We start from the raw sequence: 14,721 nt of genomic DNA on the forward strand, positions 1-14,721 counted from the left end.
ACTCTGTATAGCCACACAAGCTTCACCGCTCCTTCAACCCATCAGCCACCCTGCTGCCGAGGTTTCCTTCTCCTGCTCTTTGTGTCTTTGGCTTCTGCCCCAGTGCCAGCTCTGGTTCCATTAGCCTTACTTTACTATATAAGTTGCCTTTCAAGATCCTGTGTTTCCTTCTCCCCACTTCTTTTTTTGCCACAGCACTTCCGATCACCATTTGATACATATTCATTGGCCTATTAACTCTTTCTTTGGCCTTTTCCTAGAATGGTCTTCTTCAAGTCAGCAAATGTGGTTTTGTTCACGCTGCCTCCTCAGTCCCTAAAACAGTAAGTACCTGGGCCACTGCATTCACTCAGACATCTGCTGAATGAAATGTAATTAAAACTCTCGCCACGAAGGTCACCATTCCCATGGGTTCCGTGCAGGGCGCCGTCTGCACGGTGGCTCTGCTGGCCCCGCTAATGGCAGGCTCTTACCAACTGCTTCACGCTGCTGAGCTGGATCAGGTAGTAGTGCAGAAACTGGCTTGTCTTCTCCCACATCACGTACGAGCTGCCGAGGAAAGCCAAGTCCCACAGGGGTCTCAGTGAAGGGTCAATGTGACCTTGATTATCTGAGAGAAGAAGCACATTTGTACTAAGACACTTTGAAGACAAAAATCTCAGGGACCTGAAGAATGAAGTCAGGGCGTGGCATTGGATCATCACAGCAGTGTCCTGATGGAGACATGTGGTCAAGGGGGCTGCCGAGTGAAGTAACCCAATCACAAAAGAGCACACATGGTATGCACTCACTAATGAGCGGATATTAGCCCAAAAGCTAGAATACCAGAGACAATTCACAAACCACATGAAGCTCAAGTAGAAGGAAGACCAAAGAGAGGATGCTTCAGTCCTTCTTAGAAGGGGGAACAAAGATACTCACAGGAGGAAATACAGCGACAAAGGTTTGAGCAGAGACTGAAGGAAAGGCCATCCAGAGACTGCCCCACCTGGGGATCCATCCCATATACAGACACCAAACTCAGACACTATTGCAGATGCCAAGAAGTGCATGCTCACAGGAGCCTGATACAGCTGTCTCCTGAGAGATGCTTGCAGCCAATCATTGAACTGAGCACAGGATCCCTAGTGGAGGAGTTAAAGAACTAAAGGAGCTGAAGGGGTTTGCAACCCCATAGGAAGAACAACAATATCAACCAACAAGAGCCCCCAGAGCTCCCAGGGACTCAACCACCATCCCAAGAGTACACAGAGATGGACCTATGGCTTTAGCTGCACATGTAGCAGAGGATGGCCTTGTAGGGCATCAATGGGAGGAGAAGCCTTGGTCCTGTGAAGGCTCCATGCCCCAGGGTAGGGGAATGTCAGGGCAGGAAGGTGGGAGGGAGTTGGGGGCTCATAGAATCAGGGGGAGGAGGAATGGGATAGCAGATTCCTGGAGAGGAAACTGGGAAAGGAGATAACATTTAAAATGTAAATAAAAAGATATCCAATAAAAGAAAAAATAATATTAAAAGATGACTCCCATGCTCAGTTTGCTAGGCCAATAGTATAAACTTAATTGATGGCAATTTGTAGCCCTGTGCACATACAAACCAATACTTCAGTGACATTAAACATTAATCTAGACATATGCTAGTTGAGACGACTTTAACTTGGTGAAAAAGCCCACCGCCATCTTGTTCCTTGCTGGCTTGGTCTGAAAGTGGGTGCCGTCGTGTCCTTTACTTCCTGGCTTTAAAGCTAACCGATGAATCAGCAGCTTTCCAGTCACCTTTTGAACGCATGAAAAAATTAGATGGATTTTTCCTGTGCCGTTTGTCTTTGAACCTTTTTTTTCTAATTCAGCAAACACTAAAAATCCACTCAATATCAGGCTTCAAGAGGTAAGGATACAATGAACGATTAGTTGTAGGAAGTCAAACTTGAGTGATTAATTTCTAGGACACTGTCACAGGCTGGTGGAGACAGCCCCTGGTATGGCCTGTCAGCAGCTCAGTCCACAATCAGAAACCGAGGTGAAGTAATCTTAGCCTAAAGCCTATCGGTTGGTAAAACAGAGCTGCCTGGTCTGTGCTGACACACCAGTCAGGTTATTCCCTGATGCCTTTGGTGCCTCTGAGTGGCACAGAGGCACAGCAGATGCAGTCTTAGAGGCAGCAGAAGGACAAACAGGCAGGGCAAGGTTTCTTTGGGCTGAAGAGTCTGGAGAAAGGCTCCAAAGGAATGAGTTTTGATCCTGGTCTTGTAAGCGGGGGTTCAGTGAGGGATGGGTGAACTGAGGAGGCTGCTCGATCTGGTCTTGAGGGAACATCCTGGCATCACACTATGAATGGTCTCGTGTGCACGGACTCTGTCCATATTAAGTTTGTACAGGACAGACAGGAGGAGACTGAAATCTAAGGCCTGAGAGAACTGTTGGAGTAGTGCCATGGAAAGAGAGGCTGACTGAGTTTGAAGACAGCAGTCTGGGTCCCAGATGTTTTCTGGAGGACAGCTTCACAGGAAGTGGCAAATTGTTAAATGTTAAGAGATGGGGGTGGCAGTGACCAAATTCTCTAGTAAACCCTTGAACAGTAATACAGTTAAACCCCAGCATATGCAGACCTGTGGGGGGAGGGAGTGTAGAGGTTGGTATTAGATGTATGAAGTCCGAGGTTAAGAAAAACTACAGAAGTGGATGATGGAATAGCTTCAGGAATGGCTGACGCTGAGCAATGTGAGGAGAGCTTCCTTCTGAAGAGTGAACAGAGAGAGGAAGAAAAGGGACAGTGGCTCTGTGAAGCACTCCGTCAACAGAACCATCTCAGGCAGGACTTCAGAGATGAGAAGGATACCGATGGTCAAAACCATGGCAGAAGCTAGAGAAATCAGAATCCAGGATATAAGGGGAAAGATCCTGGGCTGGAGAAATGGCTCAGCAGTTAAGGGATTGTCTGTCCTTCCAGAGGTCCTGGGTTCACTTCCCAGCACCCACATGCTAGCTTTACAACTCTGTGTCCTCTGGGATCCGGTGCCGTCTGGCCTCCATGGGCGTTCTACATGTGTGGTGAATAGACAGACATGCATTCAGGCAAAAACACCCACACCCATAACAATAAAAACTTAAAGATTCTTGGATGAGAGAGCTTGGGAAGCCAAGAGTTGGTGGGGTATAAAGTTGTGGAAGGAGTGGGTTGGGTGTGGGGGTCAGGGAAAGAAATTGCCACACAAGCCAGAAGGCCGAACGAGAGAACCGACTCCATAAATCTAGCCTCCACCCTATACCCCCTCACCACCCACAGAACTCAGAATAAGTAAAAACTAGAATTTGATGAAGCGACAGTCTCATGCTCAGTGGAGCAGACAGGAAATTGTCTGTGCAAGAGGCAGGCATTGCTCTGCCCGTAGAAAGGCAAAAGCTCGCACATAGCTGTTTGGAAGAGAGCATGAAGACAAAGGTAACGAGTGCTCTGGGGGCCTGGCACTTGGTGAGTGCTTTTAGAAGAAAGCCTGTTGAGAGCAAAGTTGAAAGCCTTGGTTTCTTCCTCGGGCATTTTCCACTGTTACACGATTGCTTTAAGGGCTTGGTCTCATCACGCTCTTCCGTGAACACCTGAGTGCCCCACACTCAGCCTTGTGCACTGCTGTGCTCTGTCAACTCCTCGAGGTGACTAACCAGTCACCCTGCCAGGACATGCTAGTCAACAGGGAGCTGCGAGCTTGAAGCTGTTACCGTAGAGATGCCTCAGCCCTCTGCTGTCTAGCAGAATTACTAGTATTTTCTCCTTGGCGTTGAACCGTTAGGGTTCCAGGATATGTCCTGCAGGAGTGCAAAGCCAGTGGAGTGACAGAACACCTCTGTCGTGGTTCACTCTCTCAGGGCCTTGGCAACCTTTTCCCTGTCTTTTCTAGTAACTGAAACTTTCTTCATGGGGCCCACCAACACTTACTCTATCTTGCTGTGGCTTTAGATCTGTGATAGGCAAATGTGTTACCCTGGGAGACGAGAGATCGACACTAACTAAATGCTGTCAGCAGCGAGGACACATGATGGGGTGAGTGCTCCAGACAGAGGCAGGAGGGTCTGTGTGGCTCAGAGTCCTCCTCAGGTCTCTTCTGCTCACAGATTGTGTTCATGTGTGGGAAGCTGGGGAATGGACTAGAGAAAGTGAAACTATCCTAAGAGCAGAAGGGGAAACAGTGTGGAGCCAGCATTCCGTCATCCTGCTCATTAATTGCTTGAATTAAGACTTGAACTGGTTACCCCAGGCTTGTCTCCATAGTCGGATTCAATCTAAAACCAACCTTTTTGGTTTTTTTTTTCCTAGAAATGATTATAAATTCAATTGATTACAAGCATCTGCTGTTACTTGGTTGCAGCTACTGAGTATATATAAAAAAAAAATCATTTTCCATTTAAAACCGGATGAGTAGATTAAAGGAGTAATAACACTGAACAAAAGTATTTTTTTCAACGAATAATAGAAATAAATTTTAGGAGCTCAAAGTAGGAATATAATGTGTGATTTGTTAAATGATAACATTAAATGAAAGTTCCTGTCTTTTAAACAAGATATTGATAATTTGTATCTTCTAAGAATCTAGGGTCATTGCCTCAATAAGGTTTATCCTGCACTCACTCAGTGACACAGGACTATGAGTCTGTGGTACACAGCTCACCTTAGATCCATGAACTTTCAGCACAGTGCCCCTGGTCTGTTCAGCCTTCACACCGACTTGGGTATATCCATTTAGTAAACCAACCCTTGATCCTCAGTAGATAATTTTCATGCACGGACACTCAGCAGCATGCAGCAACTACATTTACAGTCACAGAACTCGCATTTTGTTGATGAGAAGTACCCTCAGCTATGACTGAACTATGTATTTTTGCATGTGAACACGTGTATCTGTGCTTGTATATGTGTGTGTCCTGGTCCATGCATGGAGGTCAGAAGAGGGTGTCTGTGGGATATCTGGCTTCCTCATGGTTGACCGAATCCAAACTCTGTTCCCCTGCTTGTGCAGAAAATGTTCTTCTTCACTGAACTATCTTTCCAGCCCCACGATTTTTTTTTTTTTTGACATTTTATAGTAGCCAAATCTAGGTAGACTGTAGAATGGCCCCTCTGAGGACACAGGACTCAGTAAGTGAACAAGGTCAAAATGAATGGTTCTGCTGAAAAGTATCCCAAAGCTAATGGGAGGGTGGCGAATATTTCTAGAAAAAGTCTTGTACCATGTCGGCGGTTAAGAGCCTGTACTGCTCTTGCAGAAGAAAGACCCACATCAAACAGCCCACGCCCACCTGTAACTCAGCTCTGGGGATCTGCTGTCCTCTTCTGAGCCCCATGGGCATGTTCACGCACATGTGTGTGCACATTCCCACACATGCACTCACATATATATGCGTAATTAAAAGTCCTTTAAAAGAGCAAATGAGCCCAATTTCCCAAACTAAAAGGGGAAATAAGGCCCCCATGTAACTATTGATTTCTAAATATTGGTCATTAGTTCACTTATTCCAAGCAGCACGAATGTCTTCAGCAATATATTCTGAACCCTCATAGTTCTTTGGCTCAAGATTTGGTCCTTGCTGTCAATGAAGTGTTGGGTGAGACTCATTAGAGGCTGATATTAGAAACGCAGGCAGCAGGCTTTATGGCTGGTGTTTAGTCAGTGTCAGTGAGTGGGGGGCAGATGCAGTCAGGAAGGGAGCCTGAGGCTCTCAGGGTGTTGATGAGGAATTGAGGGGGGGCCTGGGCAGAGGAGCAGAGAGTGTGGGATGGGGAGTGCCGCAGTGGTCAGAGGTCAAGCTCCTATCCAAATGCAAGTCCAGAGATAACTTTTGCGGTTTGGGAAATTGGATTTGCCAGTAAGTGCTGAATGTCTCCTGCTGCCCACAGACTCAGCTGAGTGCCAAGATAAATGATCTGTGCCACACTCCAGCTGAGTCACTGCAGAGGGCAGGACACATCTCTAGGAGCCGGCTCCACTGTCCATTAGCCGCTGACCTGAAGCAAGATAAATCTGGCCCCCGTGGCAGCAGCCCAGAACAGCCCAGACAGCCACTCCGCCAGCCCTGGGAAGAGGGGCTGAGCACAGGCTGGGAGTATCTCGTCAGCTAAACCCCCTGGAGGCTAACAACGAAACACTAGAAATGTCACCTCAGGTTCTACACTCCCCCGAAATCTGCACACTTTTTTTATTTTTCAAAAGTTTCTGTCTCTTATTTGTAGAGTCAGCTCTTGGGTCCTCATTCTGAGATGCAAAACGGTCGGCTAAAGGGACTCACTCAGCTTTGGGTAGCTTTAGGATATTGTAGAGATGAACAGAACATGTGCCTTGCTTAAATAATGAGACATGTCGCAATCTATAGCTGAAAGTGAGCATGTCTCTGGACGTGCAAATGTAAATAATCATTCTCTTTAAGATTCAGTGATATATATGTATTCCCCGATACAGGAAACCCAGTTAATGGTTCGTACCAGGTATGCTGACGACGTCCAGACGGGTCTTCAGTTGCTTCATCTGCTTGTAAAGCAGATAATCCTTTTCTTGTCTCTTCGATTTCTCAAAGAGCCGTGTGCAGGTTACGTTAACGGCCGGTCTGGGCTTTTCATTCTTGAAAAACACCCTCGCAGAACATTTGCCCAAACGTTCCTCTCCTTCCTGAAAGAAAGGTTTCAAAGTTACCCGGGATGGTTCCTTACCAACTGTGCTCACTGCAATTCATGCAAACACAGACCAAGGAGTCAGTGAATTTGGCAGGCCTTGGGCAACAAGTGGAGCTTCACTTTATGGAAGGTGGCTTTTCATGCTCGTGGCTTGTGGTTAATGTGAGCTGTAAACTGGCTTGAACCAGAATCACCTGGGAGATGGGCCTATAGGAATGGCTGAGGGATTATGTTGGTTGTGTTAATCAGCCTGTCCGCTGTGGGTGTCTGTGATCCTGGATTCTTACATGGAGACAATGGGCTGAGCCACCTTAGATCCATGACTTCCTGCTCTCCCGTGGGAGGTGCAGTCGCTTCCCTGCTGTGGTGGACTAAGAGCCAGACAAATCCTCTTTTCTCTGCTGCTTTCTTAGGATTTTATCACAGCAACAGAAAGGGCACCGAGACACCAGTGGCAGAATGGTACTCTTTGATGTTTGCTGTCCTTTTAGCATTCACTTACTGATTGCTTTGGACATAACAGTGCCCGGCATCTTGGAGAGAAATAACCCTTCTTGGCTCAAACGTCTAGGATAGGGGCTCCTTTGTGCTATCTAGAACCAACCATTGGTTGGTGCCTTGGGTCCTTGGGTATTAAGTGTGCTAACTTGAATTGGAAGACAAAGCTGGTTACTAATGAAGACACCAGCATTACTTTGCATGGATTTACTGCTTTCACTCCATGTTTAAAGACCAAATTGCTAAAGTTTAAAAAGGAACCCACTCTGTATCTTAAGCTCTCGGTACTTGAATTGGTTCCTATCTGAGCTCAGCTGCTAACCCCTGCTGTCTGCCTACCTCATCTGACATCTAGTCCAAGTCAGGCACCCCAACCATCCTCACACTGTGGGTTCTGTGAGCACCCGTAGGTTGCTGACTATGTGCAGGTGAGGGCTGGCACAAGTGAGGTCAAGGCTCATGATTGGACAGTAAAAGTAAGACAAGGCAAAGTTTTTGTAAGGTGGGAGGGAAGAGGAAAAGATGAAAGGAGAAACAAGATGGAGGCAGAGAAAGACGACCCAGATCCATGTGGCCTTAAATGGCCATAGGTAATTAAGAATATTTCTTAAGGGATGGATCGCTATAGGTCAATTTATCTTATCTTGGTGAGCGGTTTATATCATTATCAATTGGTTATAAGTTTATTGTGTGGAGTTTTGTGGATTGAGAATTTAACATATAAATCTGATTACTAAATTATAGCTTATTGAGTCTTGATTTTACTGGGTTGCCGGGATTTTATACCATAACTATTAGGGGGTGGATGCTGGGAATGTGAGCAGAGTCCACAGTAGGGGAGCCACGCGATAGGCCGTCTCTGCGAGTAACTGCCATGGCAGCGACCAGCCTTGGGAACTAGATGGATAGAGAGAGATCTCTGCCGGGCTCAGAGAGCAGTGCGACATGGGATAGAGCATAGGTGAGATGCTTTGCTGACTGAGATGGAAATATCCGGCAGATGCCATGTGGCCCTCCAGTTCGGGTGGGATAAAAGATTCCATTTTTTAAAATAATTACTGCAACAAACACCTTCTCTTATTTCAAATCCAAAAACATCTGAGATTCTCCTAGGCTGTCTGCTCATTTTGGTCAAGGTTCTTTAACTTGACCATTAAAGCCGAGGACCTATCCCCGGGAAAATGTACGTGTTCATGCCATCAACATTAGCCTTGGGATGAGGGGTTCACTGTCACTAGCCTCGGCCCCACCCCGGCCAAGCCACGCTTTGGGCGTCTGGGTGTCTGGGTGTCCTATCCAAATGTGAGTGCTGGAACAGCCGAAGCAGCAACCTTCATTTCTTTTCTGTGTTATTCAAACAGCATCGCGGTTAAGGCAAGAACCAGAAATAAACTTGAAAGGCCCACAGTGAAGGAAATTATAATCAAGTTGGGTCTTCAACATAAGCCTGCTTCTAGAACTAGTTCAAAGGACGAAATAAGCTTGCTTCTTTTTCTCTTACAGTGCCTGCTCTGGGTGGGAGGAGGGGCTTCTGGGGCACATTAGCATGCTAATCGCTGGTGCAGCGTAGAACTGAAAGGCTCCCATCCGAGCAGTCTTTCTGCTCCTTTGGTGTCTGCCATCCCCAAGGATGAGGAAAGGAGTACAATGTGTCCTCTGTCTAATCCACAGACATCTCCACTGAAGCAGTGCTGTGACCTCCACTCCTGCCAGGCATTAGCACTCTTAGTGTACTTACTCTGTTCCAAGTCCAGAGGAACCCATGGTTGATCAGAAAAACGCCTGAAATTATTATCCCTTTAGCTTTACTCTCATGCTTTCAGTTTGCAAAACTAGAAATCAAAGCCATCTTCCTAATCCTTAGGGGAAAAAAATAACTCTAAAGTTAATGCGCCAAGTCTGGGTTTATTGTTTGTGGATTCTGGTGAGCCTCCTTCCAGAGCCACCGGGTTAGGGGTGGTGCGCCCCATCCCCCTGACGCTCTGCCTCCCTGTGATCCTTTGATGTGCGGCACGGCCTGCAATTCCCGGGCCTAGACTCAGACCACCGCTGTGACAATCTGGGCTGGCCTCTCAGATCCTCCCAGGGATGTTCATCGGCCTCCGATTTCCACACCGGTTTTCCGCTTTCTCTCTCCTGAGAATGGGGTGACAGCAACTTAGCAAATCATGGGCTGTGTGGTGGGGACCGCAGTGAGGCAGGTAATGCCTGCAGCATGGGCCCTGCTTGGTGTCCTACGCAAGCTTCTACGTATGTGATTCTTTAACCCGAGATTGGATTGGCCTCGTGCTATGCCAGCCTGCCAACTAGAAATGTCACCATCTGACAGGAAAAAGAACATATGGGCATTTCAGAGTGAGTCACTTTTAAGGACTATGAAGTGTGAGGAGGGACACCCAGGAAAGCTGTGAAATCCTCTCCCAGGGGCGGCAAGGAAGGGGTAAACGACAGGTATGTGGACATTTTAAATGCAGATGTATGAAGATGTATGTATTGAAGCATCATAAGAGATCAGAAAAGATCAGAAAAGGAGCTAGTCCAGGAATTCGTGCTGCGGCCACAGAGTGCTCTACCCACAGAACTGCAGCCTAACGTCTGGAATCCGAGCCTTTGGCCAGGACAGATATGTGATCGTCCGGAATGCCTCTCATTTGCATGGCCCCTGCTTTCGTGGCTGAGACTGCACACCTGGAAATTATGTGGGAAGTGACTCGTGCTAACTTCTAGAACAGCGCACCCGCCAATCACAACAGTCTGCTTTCATGGGACAGGACTTGTACATCATGAGATGACACTCAAAGAAATACAAGTGCTGGGCACAGGAGACCTCGCTACAAGTCATTTGGTCAGGGGAGCCCTGGAGGTGCTCAGAACATCACAACTAAAGAGTTACCAGTAACCATGTTTGCAGTCTCAAACTGACCAAGAAAGGCTCCCTGCTGACTGGTTCTCCTAGAGCTGGTTAGTGCTTTGCAGGCCGCTGGAGGAGAGAGGTGATCTAGAGTCTGTCTCAGCTCAGCACGGCCTGCCAGGGAAGCGCCATTGACAAGAGGCTTATGGAGGTAACCAGTCAGTCTCTGAACGTGAAGGAGCGACTTCACGTCTGGTACTGCAAAAGCCTGATCTTGGGAAATCATATGTCCCAGAGGTGCTGTTTCAATAAATGGTCACATTGTTACTCTGCCGTAAGTATTTATGTTTATTCCCATAGGTTTACGTTTGGACCTTGGTCAGAGAAGTTTCTTTTCGCAGTGAGTAGCAGTCAATGCTAAGACTCATGACTGGTCAATGCTGAGGATAAATGAGTTCTCAGCCATAGATGAGCAGACGGAATATCTACAGCGACTTCACCCATCCAAGGCTCGGGGAACGTCAACGAAAAGTGTGCAGAAAGAGGAACTATTGGCAATTGATGACTGCTGGGGAAGGAAGGCTTGCTTTTCCTTGGTGATGTGGCCACTCATAGGTTGCCTGTGCCTCAGTGGATAGACCCCAATACATCCGAATGTGGTCAATACTAATTAGCCTCAACTCCTAATAATCACAATAATAATTGGCTTGAAGGAAGAAGGTAGGTTGGTGGGTATGGCAGGGGATTGGAGAAGGGCACCAGGAGGTGGAGAAGTTCAAATACATTGTATATGTGTATGAACTTTTCAAAGAATAAATTAAAATATTTTTAAATGAAAATTGAGCATATGGATTTAAGAATTTACTTAAATAATTGTAAAACTCAGTGGAGTCTCCCCAGAAGTCCTACCTTGCCTGCAGTCTCCTTTCTAGTTACTGCCCATCCCGCTGCCCTCTTGCGCACGCTCAATACGCTATCTCCCTGTCACTGTGAAGGGTAAGTACACTTGCCACCTGCCAGTCCGCCCCACTGCTGCGGTGAGCACGCAGTCTCCTATGCTGTGTTCTTTCATTCTTGAGAACAAATAGGATGAAAAGAGAGAATCTCCAGGCTTTCTTTGTTCAGATTCTCACCTCTTCCTCTAAAGACAAGACAGTTGCCAACAGACTGCACCGCTAGGTGGGGAGGCTTACCTGCTCGGGGTTGTAGTGCTCTGTGCTAAACACCAGGTCCACCTCGCAGCCCTCCTGAGGGTCAACCTGGAATACAGAAACTTCGTCTTAACACAGTGGGAGCAATACAAGTGTTTTCACTATCAAGAGTATTCCTGATGGGTTATGCTGGTGCCTTTAACCCTAACACGTGGGAAGCTGGCAGATTTCTGTGAGTTTGAGGCCAACCCACTCTACATAGTGAGTTCTAGGACATCTAGGGGCACAAATAAAGCAAATCATGTCCTTGGGGTTGGAGAGGTGACTCGGTGGTGGTTAAGAGCACTTTCTCCCCTTCCAGGCAACCCAGGTTCAATTCCCAGCACCCGAATCGTGTCTCACAGCTGTGTGTAACTCCAGGACCAAGGGAGTCAGTGTCCTCTTCTGGACATCAAGGACACCAGACATACATATAATGCACTTACATACATGTAGATACATATTCATACATATACACTTTATAAAAATAGTAAAAGCATTATGTTCACGGGCACTGTGGTGTGTCAGTGCGGTTGCCATCTGTATACCTCAGTAAATCTGGAGATTCTTGAATTTGGCTCAAAAAAATTGTGGTAGTGATCGCATTCTTGCCTGGTGGGATTAACAGTGCAAGCATTTATCCCCACTAAACCATCTTACCGGTTCCTGCACTATTTATTTATTTATTTATTTATTTATTTATTTATTTATTTATTTTTCGGAGCTGGGCATCGAACCCAGGGCCTTGCGCTTGTTAGGCAAGCGCTCTACCACTGAGCTAAATCCCCAACCCCCTGCACTAACTCTTAAGCCATTGTTAGCACGACAAAAATGAAGAAATGAAGGGTAGAAGTTGGCATATCAGGGGCAATGGTCAGAGCCCAAAGAAGGCAACTTTCCTTGCCCACAGGTTCTAGGCTTTTAAAGGTTTGCTACCCTGGCTCTGGACCCCAGTCCTCTACATGTGACTCTGAGGACCTGGCTGGCACGTTCTCTAGGGTGTCATAACCCCCAAGTGCTGTCTTCTCTGTAGGAGCCAGACCGGCCCTCAGATTTTCAGATGAGAAGGGCAGGGGTGGAGGGGAGCACTGTAAGAGAAGAGAGGGAGGAAGGAGCCAAGCCAGATGGGAAGCATCTGAGGTGTGCAGAAGGAATTAGCAGAGGTGGCCAAAGCAGAGAAGTGGACATGATCCTCCAGGGATAAGAGAGAAAGAAGAGTCAAGAGGAGCATCAACCTCCATGACAATAATAGATCAGGGCTGCTGATTTGCCAGACAGTGCTGATTCGCACTCCCCAGGGTGGGGGCGCTTCCTTATTCTTAAAATAATTCCGCATATTTATTTACTCTTGTTGTTGTTTGTTTGAGATAGGGTCTCCCTTGTAGCCTTGGCTAGTCTGAAAATCACTGTTTAAAACTCAGAGAGATTCACCTGTTTCTGCCTTGGAGCACTGGAATTAAAGGAAGTAGGGAGCTTAAGAGTATTTTGATGACCAGGTTTTTAGAAACACATGAAGCTAAGTGAGGTCCCAATAGACTATTCTTTGGTAGGAGGGGGAAGCAGAGAATGGGGCCATGTTCATCAAGGCTCCCAGCTGAGTCAGCCTCTCTGAAGTGTTACTTTCTTTGCTATTTGATTTGCTTATTTTAACTGGACACCCTTGAAAGCTTTGACACAGGATCCTTAATAGGATTTTAGTATTTTCAGTTGTCCTTTATCGTGCATCAAGACTCATTCTTTATCTAATCTCCCCAAAGCCTCCCTCTCCCCTCTTCCTTATGGAGTCACAAGTTACTTAGCTGGTCTGTTGAGATAAGTCACTGCAGTCAGCACAAGGTGGGGGTCCCCCTTCATCTGGGGTGGGGCCCGAGCTTTGACTCTCACTCTCCTTGATTGGCAGCCTTCTCATCCAGCAGTACTCACTTTAGGATGACAGAGTGTCTGCCTTACCCAACCCTAGGCTAAGTGAGGGGAAAGGAGGCAAAACAATACCATTGCCTGCCCCTGGGCAGCCTAGAGCAGAAAGGACTCATTTATATGCTGCCACTGTGGACAATGGTGATCTGATTAGAGTTGACTTATGAGCTTTGAAAAGATGACTGATCCAATCTAAGGGTCTAGAGGTGACATTTGAGTTCAACTCTGAAGACTAGGGAGGAGCTGGCTTGGGGAAAGGGGTGAGGGGAGCAGGTGAGTCATCTCACACAAGGAGAAGGGAGTGTTGAAGGGCCCGAGGAGCAGCCTGGGGAACTGAAGGACAAACAGGCTAAAATCAGTGCAGGAAGCAGCTGACTAGGTGGGCAAGGGTTGCCTAGCAGGTTATAGTGAGCACAACTTACAGAGTGGGGCTTTAAGAAAAGAGTGAGAGCAGAAAAGGGATACCCACAGCGAGCAGGTAGGAACAGGAAGCAGTACAGAGGGGCTTGAGCCAAGGTGGGGACTATGAAGTGCATGTGGTCAGAAGTGCATGGTGTGCTGACACAAGTCCCTTAGACGGTACAAAAGAGGGCTGGAGAGATGGCTCAGTGGTTAAGAGCACTGACTGCCCTTCCAGAGGTACAAGGGAGAGGCTGGAGAAGTGGGTGGTTCATCCTTAACTCTAGTTCCAGGGGCTCTGATCTCTTATGATGCGTGTGCCTCAGGCAATGTGCATAGACATACGCACAAGTAACACACAGACACACTAAAATAATCTTAAAAGTGTGGCCTCTCGAATTACATATAATGTACAACACTTGGTCACGTGCTTACTGTGGTGTGCTTTTAACATTTGGGATAGAACCTACATACAAAAGAAAAGTTTGTGACGTGCTACGTTGGCAGCAGCTGCACACAGTTTGTCTTTATCTGTCTCTTGGTCACCTTAATGAGCCTCTCTGAGTGACCTACTCCGTCTACCTTCGGGTGATGACACACTATGATGGTCATACAAGGACAAACGGCCTAACTGCAATTCTCAGTTCTATCCCCACTGTTTAGTGACAAGTGACCATGATTCAATGCCTGAAACACATTTTATGTTGAGACAACATGCTAGCATCAAGGGTCATTTGAAATGCCCCTGTTTGCAAAACAACAGCAGATATCAGACGGGGCCAGCGCTGGGTTCTTCCCGAACCTCTCCATGAGCTATGAATTCTAAGACAGCAAGCACTGAAGGCTCTGAGCTCACCAGAAGGAAAGTCAAAGTAAAGAAACTGGGTTGTCACTGTGCAGCTCCTAGACACTAGCCATGGGATCTGCTGTAGGTCGTGCCTTGGGGTTGCAAATGCCTTCCCTGGTTGCTGGGAGGTTAGCCTGGTACAGCCTGGTGGTCAGCAATCTTCATAAGTGACCAAACAAATCTGTATGAGCATTCTCCAACCTGGAGAGCCTGCTTCAGAGAAGCTGTGAGCAGACTGGTGATGGGCTGATTCACACTGGTGTTCACTGAGGTATGCCACTGTTAGAGGCTGACTTCTAGAGCTAACACGGCAGTACCTGCATGGAAGAGTATACAGCAAACCTAGGGAACAAAGCAGGCT

At 47.1% G+C, this 14,721-nt stretch overlaps 1 protein-coding gene across 1 annotated transcript in view; it reads right to left on the bottom strand.

The window, feature by feature from the left end:
* Rarres1 (retinoic acid receptor responder 1) overlaps positions 1 to 14,721 on the bottom strand; it is a 34,660-nt gene that overhangs the window by 5,583 nt on the left and 14,356 nt on the right. Inside the window, 3 exon segments of the mRNA NM_001014790.2 lie at positions 474 to 610; positions 6,470 to 6,653; positions 11,201 to 11,266. Coding sequence (NP_001014790.1) covers positions 474 to 610; positions 6,470 to 6,653; positions 11,201 to 11,266 — 387 coding nt within the window.

Source organism: Rattus norvegicus, chromosome 2 (assembly GCF_021556685.1).
Source record: "Rattus norvegicus strain SHRSP/BbbUtx chromosome 2, alternate assembly SHRSP_T2T, whole genome shotgun sequence".
In the NCBI taxonomy this organism is placed as follows: domain Eukaryota; kingdom Metazoa; phylum Chordata; class Mammalia; order Rodentia; family Muridae; genus Rattus; species Rattus norvegicus.